The sequence below is a fragment of the Nerophis lumbriciformis genome, linkage group LG15, assembly GCF_033978685.3.
Source record: "Nerophis lumbriciformis linkage group LG15, RoL_Nlum_v2.1, whole genome shotgun sequence".
Classification (NCBI taxonomy): Eukaryota; Metazoa; Chordata; class Actinopteri; order Syngnathiformes; family Syngnathidae; genus Nerophis; species Nerophis lumbriciformis.
This window is the reverse complement of record NC_084562.2, coordinates 35754730-35769464: the sequence shown is the minus strand read 5'-3', so window position 1 is coordinate 35769464 and position 14735 is coordinate 35754730. Positions and strand designations below refer to the sequence as shown.

General features: G+C 40.8%; 2 protein-coding genes across 1 annotated transcript; both read right to left on the bottom strand.

Moving 5' to 3' along the window:
* The window catches only part of LOC140679446 (C-C motif chemokine 17-like), a 57355-nt gene that overhangs the window by 13955 nt on the left and 28665 nt on the right, over nt 1-14735 (bottom strand).
* LOC140679445 (C-C motif chemokine 17-like) lies at nt 2035-6048 on the bottom strand. The gene is made up of 3 exons (XM_072914867.1): nt 5965-6048; nt 5760-5874; nt 2035-3125 (listed from the first exon to the last, which is right to left on the bottom strand). Exons 1-3 carry the CDS (start codon nt 6041-6043, stop codon nt 2999-3001), a joined length of 321 nt encoding a protein of 106 aa, XP_072770968.1. The 5' UTR covers nt 6044-6048; the 3' UTR covers nt 2035-2998.

Here is a 14735-nt window from a genome sequence, read left to right as displayed (position 1 = left end):
CACCCACAATAAGATACTGGGAGGAAGTCATGCAAATGTAATTAATTAGCATAACAGTGTGATTTATCGAGACAATAAAAAAAAAATAAAACCAATAATGCCATTTTTTGTGGTCCCCTTTATTTAGAAAAGTATCAAAAAGTATCGAAAAGTATCGAAATATATTTTGGTACCGGTACCAAAATATTGGTATCGGGACAACACTAGTACAAGCAATTTTATTGTGTGGACACGCTGTTAAGGACTTAATATATACATCCTAGTAGATCAGACCCTAATTGTGATAAAGTCTTTCAAAACCTGTTAATTGTTTTGTTTTTTATTCTGGCAGGGTGTTCCAGATTGTGTAATTCAAATATAATAGTGTTTCTGTCAGTTGAATAAATTACTGGGTTGCAACCACGTGACCAAGAGGCTTCCTGACATACGTTCAATAAGGCTACTCTTTATTTATTTTTAACAGCCCATGTGTGACATATTTTAAAGGTTTTGTGACAAATATACAAGCCAGTTATTAAAAAAAAAAAAAAAAGGTTGAATGTGATGGAGTAAATCCAAACAAACTTAAAGGAAAACTGCGCTTTAAAAAAAACGTATTGCCCATCTTTCAAAATCCTTATGTGGGACAAGACCACATGTCGTTAGATAGTAAAAAAAAAATGCTAGCACAAGGCAGCTAACAATGTAGGTAATGTGGATTCTACCGTATTTTCCGCACCATAAGCCGCCCTGGGTTATAAGCCGCGCCTTCAATGAACGGCATATTTCAAAACTTTGTCCACCTATAAGCCGCCCCGTGTTATAAGCCGCATCTAACTGCGCTAAAGGAATGTCAAAAAAACAGTCAGATGGGTCAGTCAAACTTTAATAATATATTAAAAACCAGCGTGATGTGGGCGCGCATGGAGTCGTATATCAACATGGACGGAGCTGCGTGAAAAAAGCCACCTGGCCTCTTCGCGTAAACTTACCTTAACCACTCGCTCATCTTTTCTTCATCCATCCATCCCTTCGAGTTAGCTTTTATGATGACGCCGGCTGGAAAGGTCTCTTTTGGCAAGGTCTTCCTTTTGAATATCACCATGGGTGGAAGTTTCTGGCCATTAGCATGGCAAGCTAGAACCACAGTGAAGGATGACTTCTCATTCCCTGTGGTGCGAATATTCACCGTACGTGCTCCCGTTGTATCCACAGTGCGGTTCACAGGAATATCAAAAGTCAGTGGAACCTCGTCCATGTTGATAATGTTCTCTGGCCGGATCTTTTTTTCAGCAATCTTGTTTTTACAATATGCACGGAAAGTAGCCAGCTTTTCTTGAAAGTCTTTAGGCAGTTGCTGTGAAATAGTAGTCCGTGTGCGGATGGAGAGATTGCGTCTTTTCATGAACCGGAAACCTGTCGCTTAGTAGGAGCCATTTTGTGGTCTTTACAGATGTAAACACACAAAGGAAATGAAACGTAATATCCGCGCGCTTCTTCTTCTTCTACGGGGGCGGGTGGTTGCTTACAGTAGAAGAAGAAGCGCTTCCTCTTCTATGGGGGCGGGTGCTTACCTTGGCGGTTGCTTGCGTAGAAGAAGAAGCACTTCCTCTTCTACGGGGAAAAAAGATGGCGGCTGTTTACCGTAGTTGCGAGACCGAAACTTTATGAAAATGAATCTTAATATTAATCCATATATAAAGCGCACCGGGTTATAAGCCGCACTGTCAGCTTTTGAGTAAATTTGTGGTTTTTAGGTGCGGCTAATAGTGCGGAAAATACGGTACTATTCCGCCTATAAAGCACTCTAAAAAGTCATTTTAAAAAACACTAACAATGCTCTGTTTACATGCCGTGACCTGCATATTAACCAAGTATTAGCGACATTGTTACTGAAGGTACTAACATTGAGGAACTACTTTTCTGGCAAAATGATGCAGCGCCTTACTCATTTCTCGTCTAGCACACTGGCGGTGAGCAGTGACAAAGATGACAAAATGGGGAACAAAAATGAATTCCTTGTGATTGTGAGATTATTAAAAAAATGTACAAAAGTAATTAAAACAATATTTTATTTATTATCATGAAGTTTTCACTACAAGTACGTGCGGTCTTTGACTCATTTAATGTGACAGCAGCAGTCATCAAATCAGGATGTGGAATCTATCATATATTACCATCATATAATAATTGAGTCATTTATCATCAGTTTTGTCTTCTCACAGTGTATTAAAATGTCACCTAAAGAAACATTCCAATTCAAATGAATATCCAAAACAATACTAACAAGTAGCAAATATTTGCTCCTGACACAGGTGATGTTGTTACATCATATACAAACAATATACAAGCAGTATTCACAACAGACACATATTTAAAAAAAAACATGATTAAAATACAAAAATACACATTGGATAGGAAATGTAATAAAAGCATAACGTAACATTACAAATAAAAATAAAAAATATTTCTGAAACAGTGTGAGGCAAACCTACAGCACGAGGATGGTCCAAAGTGTGGCTCGGGGGCCATTTTTCACCAGCAGCTATTTATTATTGGTCTTCAACATATTGCAACAGTGAAAATATTGTATTTTTAAATGGATGAATTGTCAGATATTCCGCTAATTATATTTTTCACCTTTTAACACAAAGCTAATATGTTTTGTTCAGATAAAGCATTTAAGAATCTCTAATGTACAAAATGTTTCCTATAGCTTTTTTTAACCACCCGCTGGTCCTCATTGTACAGCATACAGAGTATTACACACAGGACTCTCATGTCAAAACTGACATGAAGGAACTTCCTCCTCACATGACTTCAACAACCGTATGGTTTGACACAGGGTTCCGGTCAGGGGCGCCGAAAAGGGGGGGGGGTAAAGGAGACGGATTCTTGGGGCCCATGATGGAGGGGGGCCCAGAGAGGCCACTAATGATGATGAAATTATAATACAGAAAAAATAATGACACTGTGTTGGGGGCCCTGTAAAGATTCTTTTTCATGGGGCCCAAAATCCCTAGCGGCGCACTTGGTTCCGGTGGAGATGTGTTGGTGGCTGATGGCCCTCAAATTCTTCCAACAGATTTATTGCCCTCTTCCAGCTGGGGTCAAGGCAAAAAGTTTTATTCGCCACTGTTTGGACTCTGAAAATAACAAATGTGCAGATTAGTTATGAGACATTGTTCTTACTTTTTCTCCTTGGTTGCCCATTCATTTAAAAGCAGGTTGTTTATGGTTCCTGTTGCCATGATTGTGTCCATTTTGGCATTTTATCCAGAATTAGTTTTTGCTCCTTTAAAAACTACATTTTAAACTTTTGTAGACAACTAAATAAAAGGGATTGGTGTTAATAATGTAATTAGGATTGTTTTACGTTTTAATTTATGCATGATTTCTTTTTATACGCTTTCATCATTTGTATATGTACAGGTAAAAGCCAGTAAATTAGAATATTTTGAAAAACTTGATTTATTTCAGTAACTGCATTCAAAAGGTGTAACTTGTACATTATATTTATTCATTGCACACAGACTGATGCATTCAAATGTTTATTTCATTTAATTTTGATGATTTGAAGTGGCAACAAATGAAAATCCAAAATTCCGTGTGTCACAAAATTAGAATATTACTTAAGGCTAATACAAAAAAGGGATTTTTAGAAATGTTGGCCAACTGAAAAGTATGAAAATGAAAAATATGAGCATGTACAATACTCAATACTTGGTTGGAGCTCCTTTTGCCTCAATTACTGCGTTAATGCGGCGTGGCATGGAGTCGATGAGTTTCTGGCACTGCTCAGGTGTTATGAGAGCCCAGGTTGCTCTGATAGTGGCCTTCAACTCTTCTGCTTTTTTGGGTCTGGCATTCTGCATCTTCCTTTTCACAATACCCCACAGATTTTCTATGGGGCTAAGGTCAGGGGAGTTGGCGGGCCAATTTAGAACAGAAATACCATGGTCCGTAAACCAGGCACGGGTAGATTTTGCGCTGTGTGCAGGCGCCAAGTCCTGTTGGAACTTGAAATCTCCATCTCCATAGAGCAGGTCAGCAGCAGGAAGCATGAAGTGCTCTAAAACTTGCTGGTAGACGGCTGCGTTGACCCTGGATCTCAGGAAACAGAGTGGACCGACACCAGCAGATGACATGGCACCCCAAACCATCACTGATGGTGGAAACTTTACACTAGACTTCAGGCAACGTGGATCCTGTGCCTCTCCTGTCTTCCTCCAGACTCTGGGACCTCGATTTCCAAAGGAAATGCAAAATGTGCATGGTTGGGTGATGGTTTGGGGTGCCATGTCATCTGCTGGTGTCGGTCCACTCTGTTTCCCGAGATCCAGGGTCAACGCAGCCGTCTACCAGCAAGTTTTAGAGCACTTCATGCTTCCTGCTGCTGACCTGCTCTATGGAGATGGAGATTTCAAGTTCCAACAGGACTTGGCGCCTGCACACAGCGCAAAATCTACCCGTGCCTGGTTTACGGACCATGGTATTTCTGTTCTAAATTGGCCCGCCAACTCCCCTGACCTTAGCCCCATAGAAAATCTGTGGGGTATTGTGAAAAGGAAGATGCAGAATGCCAGACCCAAAAACGCAGAAGAGTTGAAGGCCACTATCAGAGCAACCTGGGCTCTCATAACACCTGAGCGGTGCCAGAAACTCATCGACTCCATGCCACGCCGCATTAACGCAGTAATTGAGGCAAAAGGAGCTCCAACCAAGTATTGAGTATTGTACATGCTCATATTTTTCATTTTCATACTTTTCAGTTGGCCAACATTTCTAAAAATCCCTTTTTTGTATTAGCCTTAAGTAATATTCTAATTTTGTGACACACGGAATTTTGGATTTTCATTTGTTGCCACTTCAAATCATCAAAATTAAATGAAATAAACATTTGAATGCATCAGTCTGTGTGCAATGAATAAATATAATGTACAAGTTACACCTTTTGAATGCAATTACTGAAATAAATCAAGTTTTTCAAAATATTCTAATTTACTGGCTTTTACCTGTATATGGCATACTTGCCAACCCTCCCTAATTTCAGTGCCTCTCCCAAAAATCTCCCGGGACAACCATTCTCCCGAATTTCTCCCGATTTCCAGCCGGACCTGAGTGAGGACAGCCTGTCGTCACGTCCACTTTTCCTCCATATAAACAGCGTGCCGGCCCACTCACGTTATAACATCTACGGCTTTTGGAGCTCAGAGCGCAACTGCACACACAACAAGAAGGAGACTATTATATATGTCTCCGTTATCCATAGGTTTATCTATAACCCATAAAGTAGGCAGGCACGGAGCAATTGCTCAGCGTGTGCTTATTCCAGCCGGCACGTTAATACACTGACACACATCATCCGGATTCCCATCATGCATTGCTTCAAAACTACGGCAAGTAGTAGAGAGGAGTGTTATGTGTGTGTATATGTGTAAATAAATGAACACTGAAATTCAAGTATTTCTTTTATATACATATATAAAAGAATTTCAGTGAATTCTGGCTATAAATATACTCCCCCCCATCTTCCGAATTCAGAGGTCTCAAAGTTGGCAAGTATGATATATGGTTGCTTTACAAAATGTAAAAAATATCAAAAGACCCCCTGCATCCTTTGATTTTCTAGTAAGTGGTCGTTGGTGGAAAATCTTTGGACACCCCTGACCTTAATGAAGAGAAGTGACTTATTTTGCTAGGAGGTTGATCACAAACTAGTCATGTTTGCATTAGGTGGTCACACAAAAACAATCCGGTGTGTTTAATATTGTACTCACACAATGGCTTGGGGCTCGCAGCCCTCTGGTGTTGTTTTTACATGCCGGACATTTTGGAATGGGATACGTATTTTTGAGCTGTTGGGGCAGCATTCGTCGTTCTTCATCATGATGACTGGACAAACACATGCACAATTAAAATCGCGTCACACACATTTCCACAATTATCAGGATGAGAAGCAGAGAGAAGAGGATTCCAACTGACCTGAACACAAGCTGACTTGCAGGAAACACATCAGCGTGAGCAGTACAAGTGTCTTCATGGTGACAGCTGGGTTTCTCATCTTCAGAGGTCTTCAAGTATGGCTGAGCTTCTATGGCTTCCCTTTATATGCTGAGGATCCTTTCTCTTTTTAGAGTTGTGGTTTTACGTTCCTCTTCTTTCACCGTGCCTTCTGCTTTCATCTACCAAGAACATGAATTCTGATGAGCGCCTTTCAAAGAAGATAATGTAGGTTCCTGCTGTCGTTACCTTATATGACCAGCTGTCCCTGGAAAGGAATCGGAAACCAGCTTGTCCATTTTGTTCTTCCTTTTTGTTCATTTGTTTGCATGGTTATAGTACATCTGCCCAACTAACTAGTGCTTCTGAGTACATACTGTATATATCCTCAATCTCGTTACCTTGCGTAATGACAATAAAGCTGATTCTGATTCTATACAGTATACAGGTAAAAGCCAGTAAATTAGAATATTTTGAAAAACTTGATTTATTTCAGTAATTGCATTCAAAAGGTGTAACTTGTACATTATATTTATTCATTGCACACAGACTGATGCATTCAAATGTTTATTTCATTTAATTTTGATGATTTGAAGTGGCAACAAATGAAAATCCAAAATTCCGTGTGTCACAAAATTAGAATATTACTTAAGGCTAATACGAAAAAGGGATTTTTAGAAATGTTGGCCAACTGAAAAGTATGAAAATGAAAAATATGAGCATGTACAATACTCAATACTTGGTTGGAGCTCCTTTTGCCTCAATTACTGCGTTAATGCGGCGTGGCATGGAGTCGAAGAGTTTCTGGCACTGCTCAGGTGTTATGAGAGCCCAGGTTGCTCTGATAGTGGCCTTCAACTCTTCTGCGTTTTTGGGTCTGGCATTCTGCATCTTCCTTTTCACAATACCCCACAGATTTTCTATGGGGCTAAGGTCAGGGGAGTTGGCGGGCCAATTTAGAACAGAAATACCATGGTCCGTAAACCAGGCACGGGTAGATTTTGCGCTGTGTGCATGCGCCAAGTCCTGTTGGAACTTTAAATCTCCATCTCCATAGAGCAGGTCAGCAGCAGGAAGCATGAAGTGCTCTAAAACTTGCTGGTAGACGGCTGCGTTGACCCTGGATCTCAGGAAACAGAGTGGACCGACACCAGCAGATGACATGGCACCCCAAACCATCACTGATGGTGGAAACTTTACACTAGACTTCAGGCAACGTAGATCCTGTGCCTCTCCTGTCTTCCTCCAGACTCTGGGACCTCGATTTCCAAAGGAAATGCAAAATTTGCATGGTTGGGTGATGGTTTGGGGTGCCATGTCATCTGCTGGTGTCGGTCCACTCTGTTTCCTGAGATCCAGGGTCAACGCAGCCGTCTACCAGCAAGTTTTAGAGCACTTCATGCTTCCTGCTGCTGACCTGCTCTATGGAGATGGAGATTTCAAGTTCCAACAGGACTTGGCGCCTGCACACAGCGCAAAATCTACCCGTGCCTGGTTTACGGACCATGGTATTTCTGTTCTAAATTGGCCCGCCAACTCCCCTGACCTTAGCCCCATAGAAAATCTGTGGGGTATTGTGAAAAGGAAGATGCAGAATGCCAGACCCAAAAACGCAGAAGAGTTGAAGGCCACTATCAGAGCAACCTGGGCTCTCATAACACCTGAGCAGTGCCAGAAACTCATCGACTCCATGCCACGCCGCATTAACGCAGTAATTGAGGCAAAAGGAGCTCCAACCAAGTATTGAGTATTGTACATGCTCATATTTTTCATTTTCATACTTTTCAGTTGGCCAACATTTCTAAAAATCCCTTTTTTGTATTAGCCTTAAGTAATATTCTAATTTTGTGACACACGGAATTTTGGATTTTCATTTGTTGCCACTTCAAATCATCAAAATTAAATGAAATAAACATTTGAATGCATCAGTCTGTGTGCAATGAATAAATATAATGTACAAGTTACACCTTTTGAATGCAATTACTGAAATAAATCAAGTTTTTCAAAATATTCTAATTTACTGGCTTTTACCTGTATTTAAACATTAAATAAAGGGTTCATCAATAAATAGTTAAGTAAGTTATGATCCAGATAATGAGATGAATAAAATGATCTCACTTTTCAATATGGTTCAAGATGTTTATCAGGATTCTTCTTCTCTGTACTTTGTAAACACTTATATAGTTTGAACTGTTTCTTAAATTTGATCATATTACTGCTTTGTTTGACTTTTTTGCCGAGCCCATTCCAAAATGTAATTCTGCATACGGATTTACTAAAGGTCTTAAGTGTTTTACATGTATACAAATGTTTTAGGTGACATTGTTCTCTTTCCTATTGTTTTGTTGAGAAGAATTGTACATTTTTGGGTAGCAGGTTATAGTTTGCATCGTGCATAATTTTAGCTGTTTGCAATTGCACCAATTCATCGAGTTTCAATAGTTTTGACTCAATAATTAAAGATATAAGAAATACAGATTCAATAAATAAAGGGTTTGAATGTTCTCTATAGCCAACACTTTGTATCATTCTAACTGACATCTTTTGTAACACCGTTACTGAATAAAGTTTACTTTTGTTTTGAGTTTGAGTTTGAGTTTATTTCGAACATGCAAGCATACAACATGATACATCACAATTTCCAGTTTCTCTTTTCAACATGTTCAAAAAGGAGTAGGACGAAGCAGAGTTTATTTAATCCTACCCCTTTTCTTTTACATAACGGTTGCTAAAACTTTTGTTCTTTTCCTGTTCTCAATTTATTCACAATATACTCCATAAGTAATCACAATCAAAATAATTAAACAATTAATAATTGGTGAAATAAGTTATATTTCATATGATGAGATGAGTAAGATTGTTTTGAGAATGAAAGGATGGATGAATCAATTCAGAATGTTTATCATGGTTCTTCTTCTTTGTACTTTGTAAACACTTTAAGTTTGAAGAGTTTCTTGAAGTGGATCATAATAGTGCATTGTTTGATTGCTTTGCTTAATCCATTCCATCATTTAATTCCACAGATGTAGTTATTTACTCAAATCCCTACACAATAACTCAGATATGATAACACTAGCAAGCAGTACAGAATATGAAGTGGTTTTTGGTCTACATATTCATTTTTTAAGTGTTTCTCGCTACCTCATGTTGTATATTTTTTATATGAGGTTTCCAGTTCAATTTATCATTTATTAATGCACCCAAAAATGTTATTAATTTTACCTTTCAATGTCTACTCCGGGACGACTACTCTGAGATTCAAAGGCAGTCTGTTTTTGTCAAACCATCTCTTTAATTTGTAAATTTTTTCTGTTATTTGTATTAGATTTTGTGTGTTCTCTCCTCAGCAAAATGCAGTCGTGTCGTTTTCAAATAATACTAACTTTAAGTCCTTTGTAACTTTACAGATGTCATTTATAAAGAAATTGAACAATGTTGGTCCCAGTATTAATCCCTGGTGTACCCGGCGAGACAATGTTTGCGCTGTAGACATCTAAAGTATGTCTAGCTTCATGTATTGTTTCCTGTTAGTTAATAAGTTGGGCTTCTTACCCAGTTCAAGACCAGCACTCTGACGCCATACCGTTCTAATTTGTTAATTAAGATATGATCATTATTGTGTCAAATGTTTTTGTACCTCTGGATTGGCAGACCGGGGTGGTGGTTCCTCTCTTTAAAAAGGGGAACCGGAGGGTGTGTTCTAACTATCGTGGGATCACACTCCTCAGCCTTCCCGGTAAGGTCTATTCAGGTGTACTGGAGAGGAGGCTACGCCGGATAGTCGAACCTCGGATTCAGGAGGAACAGTGTGGTTTTCGTCCTGGTCGTGGAACTGTGGACCAGCTCTATACTCTCGGCAGGGTCCTTGAGGGTGCATGGGAGTTTGCCCAACCAGTCTACATGTGCTTTGTGGACTTGGAGAAGGCATTCGACCGTGTCCCTCGGGAAGTCCTGTGGGGAGTGCTCAGAGAGTATGGGGTTTCGGACTGTCTGATTGTGGCGGTCCGCTCCCTGTATGATCAGTGTCAGAGCTTGGTCCGCATTGCCGGCAGTAAGTCGGACCCGTTTCCGGTGAGGGTTGGACTCCGCCAAGGCTGCCCTTTGTCACCGATTCTGTTCATAACTTTTATGGACAGAATTTCTAGGCGCAGTCAAGGCGTTGAGGGGATCCGGTTTGGTGGCTGCAGGATTAGGTCTCTGCTTTTTGCAGATGATTTGGTCCTGATGACTTCATCTGGCCAGGATCTTCAGCTCTCACTGGATCGGTTCGCAGCTGAGTGTGAAGCGACTGGGATGAGAATCAGCACCTCCAAGTCCGAGTCCATGGTTCTCGCCCGGAAAAGGGTGGAGTGCCATCTCCGGGTTGGGGAGGAGATCTTGCCCCAAGTGGAGGAGTTCAAGTACCTCGGAGTCTTGTTCACGAGTGAGGGAAGAGTGGATCGTGAGATCGACAGGCGGATCGGTGCGGCGTCTTCAGTAATGCGGACGCTGTATCGATCCGTTGTGGTGAAGAAGGAGCTGAGCCGGAAGGCAAAGCTCTCAATTTACCGGTCGATCTACGTTCCCATCCTCACCTATGGTCATGAGCTTTGGGTTATGACCGAAAGGACAAGATCACGGGTACAAGCGGCCGAAATGAGTTTCCTCCGCCGGGTGGCGGGGCTCTCCCTTAGAGATAGGGTGAGAAGCTCTGTCATCCGGGGGGAGCTCAAAGTAAAGCCGCTGCTCCTCCACATCGAGAGGAGCCAGATGAGGTGGTTCGGGCATCTGGTCAGGATGCCACCCGAGCGCCTCCCCAAGGAGGTGTTTAGGGCATGTCCGACCGGTAGGAGGCCACGAGGAAGACCCAGGACACGTTGGGAAGACTATGTCTCCCGGCTGGCCTGGGAACACCTCGGGATCCCCCGGGAGGAGCTGGACGAAGTGGCTGGGGAGAGGGAAGTCTGGGCTTCCCTGCTTAGGCTGCTGCCCCCGCGACCCGACCTCGGATAAGCGGAAGAAGATGGATGGATGGATGGATGGATGTTTTTGTTAGATCTACAAACACTGCACACTGTTTGCCATCGGTATTGCATTGATAATCTTTTCCGTTATTTCAATCAATGGCATCGATGTTGAAATATTGGCTCTGTATCCGTATTGGTTATCCGTGAGTGTTCCACTTGTATTAATGCATTTGCCCAATATGTTGTAAAGTAGTTTTTCAATAATTTGACAAAATTGTGCAAGTAAAGAAACAGGTCTGATAGTTCAATAACTTAGTCAAATTTTGTCATTTTTTACATAACCGTCTGAGAACTATTGAGTGTAATCCTTATTAGTACCATTTTTAATGATGCTATTTAGGATAAACCATGTTGATCTCATAGTAGCATAATGAGGTTGATAATTTGATGATTTTCACAAATGTTGGTTTTTTTTGTGAAGCTCTTGGACACAAGGGGTTTGGGAGCATTTAAATGAGAGCAAACAGTAGTTTTGTGTAGTTACTTTGCGCTATTGACTATATTTTGCTCAAACTATTGTATTTAACAAAGGGGCACTTGTAGTATTTTGTTGTTATTGTTGTATAATCTTAAATTGTTTTATTGCTTTCGATACCGTCGATCATAATATTTTATTAGAGCGTATCAAAACACGTATTGGTATGTCAGACTTAGCTTTGTCGTGGTTTAACTCTTATCTTACTGACAGGATGCAATGCGTCTCCCATAATAATGTGACCTAGGACTATGTTAAGGTAACGTGCGGAGTTCCTCAGGGTTCGGTTCTTGGCCCTGCACTCTTTAGTATTTACATGCTGCCGCTAGGCGACATCATACGCAAATACGGTGTTAGCTTTCATTGCTATGCTGATGACACCCAACTCTACATGCCCCTAAAGCTGACCAACACGCCGGATTGTAGTCAGCTGGAGGCGTGTCTTAATGAAATTAAACAATGGATGTCCGCTAACTTCTTGCAACTCAACGCCAAGAAAACGGAAATGCTGATTATCGGTCCTGCTAAACACCGACATTTATTTAATAATACCACCTTAACATTTGACAACCAAACAATTACACAAGGCGAATCAGTAAAGAATCTGGGTATTATCTTCGACCCAACTCTCTCGTTTGAATCACACATTAAGAGTGTTACTAAAACGGCCTTCTTTCATCTCCGTAATATCGCTAAAATTCGTTCTATTTTATCCACTAGCGACGCTGAGATCATTATTCATGCGTTCGTTACGTCTCGTCTCGACTACTGTAACATATTATTTTCGGGTCTCCCTATGTCTAGCATTAAAAAATTACAGTTGGTACAAAATGCGGCTGCTAGACTTTTGACAAGAACAAGAAAGTTTGATCATATTACGCCTATACTGGCTCACCTGCACTGGCTTCCTGTGCACTTAAGATGTGACTTTAAGGTTTTACTACTTACGTATAAAATACTACATGGTCTAGCTCCGTCCTATCTTGTCGATTGCATTGTACCATATGTCCCGGCAAGAAATCTGCGTTCAAAGAACTCCGGCTTATTAGTGATTCCCAGAGCCCAAAAAAAGTCTGCGGGCTATAGAGCGTTTTCTATTCGGGCTCCAGTACTATGGAATGCCCTCCCGGTAACAATTAGAGATGCTACCTCAGTAGAAACATTTAAGTCCCATCTTAAAACTCATTTGTATACTCTAGCCTTTAAATAGCCCCCCTGTTAGACCAGTTGATCTGCCGTTTCTTTTCTTTTCTCCTCTGCTCCCCTTTTCCTTGAGGGGGGGGGGGGGGGCACAGGTCCGGTGGCCATGGATGAAGTGCTGGCTGTCCAGAGTCGGGACCCGGGGTGGACCGCTCGCCTGTGCATCGGCTGGGAACATCTCTACGCTGCTGACCCGTCTCCGCTCGGGATGGTGTCCTGCTGGCCCCACTATGGACTGGACTCTTACTATTATGTTGGATCCACTATGGACTGGACTCTCACAATATTATGTCAGACCCACTCGACATCCATTGCTTTCGGTCTCCCCTAGAGGGGGGGGGTTACCCACATATGCGGTCCTCTCCAAGGTTTCTCATAGTCATTCACATCGACGTCCCACTGGGGTGAGTTTTTCGTTGCCCGTATGTGGGCTTTGTACCGAGGATGTCGTTGTGGCTTGTGCAGCCCTTTGAGACACTTGTGATTAAGGGCTATATAAATAAAGATTGATTGAGATTGATTGATGTATGGGTAATTTGTTCACAAATTAGTTACATTGTTTGTTGGCTGATAGTCTTTGGCCTGATTATGATTCAAATCAGAAATTCATTCAATGGTAATCGGTGTTCATCGGTCGCCCACTCCAATTCCACTACCAAGTGCTCAAACATATTTCGAGCAAATTGATTCAGAAATTTGATGGCTCCATTTTGGGATTAAAACAAAGTAGTTTTTTTGCAGTATAACAACCAAATCCCTTTATTTGCCATTTAGAGTACCCAATTAACGTCACATGCATGTTTTTGGGATGTGAAAGGAAGGAAGGCACTCGGAGAAAACTAACTAATAAATACAGTATAGGGTCTGAACTACTAAAGGGTTGCGTGTATTAAAACACGTGTAAACTTGATAGCACACACAAAGCTAATTTACACACTGCAAAAAGTCAGTGTTCAAAAACAAGGGAAAAAAATACAAAAATTAGGGGTATTTTATTTGAACTAAGCAAAATTATCTGCCAATAGAACAAGAACATTTGGCTTGTCAAGACTTTCCAAGACAAGTAAAATTAGCTAACCTCAATGAACCCCAAAATACCTTAAAATAAGTATATTCTCACGAATAACAAGTGCACTTTTCTTGATAGAAAATACAAATATGAAACTTTTTTTCTCAGTATGTTGAAAAATATTCTTAAATAAAGTAAATGCTAGTGCCATTATCTTGACATAATGATATGCGCTCGGCATTACATTTCTTGAAATCAGCAAACTTATACTAAATATTATATATATATATATATATATATATATATGTATGTGTGGGAAAAAATCACAAGACTATTTCATCTCTACAGGCCTGTAGAGATGAAATAGTCTTGTGATTTTTTTCCCCACACATACATATATTGCGCTCTACTACGGTATCGAGCACTATTTTTTGGATAACCTTATTAAGACATATATATATATATATATATATATATATGTATGTGTGGGGAAAAAAATCACAAGACTATTTCATCTCTACAGGCCTGTTTCATGAGGGGGGGTACCCTCAATCGTCAGGAGATTTTAATGGGAGCATTCGCATACCATGGTTTATATAGGGCACAGAGTGGGTGGGTACAGGCTGGCCTAGGGGCGTGGTGATTGGTTCATGTGTTACCTAGGAGGTGTTTCCGTCTATGGCGGCATGTTGTTACAATTTCGCTGCGCTTGTTGAGGGATGACAGGTCTGGACGGTAAATAATAAACAGTTTCTCTTTCAAGTATAGGTTGCATCTTATGCAACCTATGCTTGAAAGAGAACACATGAACCAATCACCACGCCCCTAGGCCAGCCTGTACCCACCCACACTGTGCCCTATATAAACCATGGTATGCGAATGCTCCCATTAAAATCTCCTGACGATTGAGGGTACCCCCCCTCATGAAACAGGCCTGTAGAGATGAAATAGTCTTGTGATTTTTTTCCCCACACATACATATATTGCGCTCTACTACGGTATCGAGCACTATTTTTTGGATAACCTTATTAAGACATATATATATATATATATATATATATAT

Coding starts and splice junctions, on each gene's coding strand:
- LOC140679445 (XM_072914867.1), bottom strand. CDS start 6,043: ATGAGAAACCCAGCTGTCACCATGAAGACACTTGTACTGCTCACGCTG. Junction 5,875..5,964: donor GCAAGTCAGCTTGTGTTCAG/GTCAGTTGGAAT, acceptor GTGTTTGTCCAG/TCATCATGATGAAGAACGAC. Junction 3,126..5,759: donor TGCGAGCCCCAAGCCATTGT/GTGAGTACAATA, acceptor TGTTATTTTCAG/AGTCCAAACAGTGGCGAATA.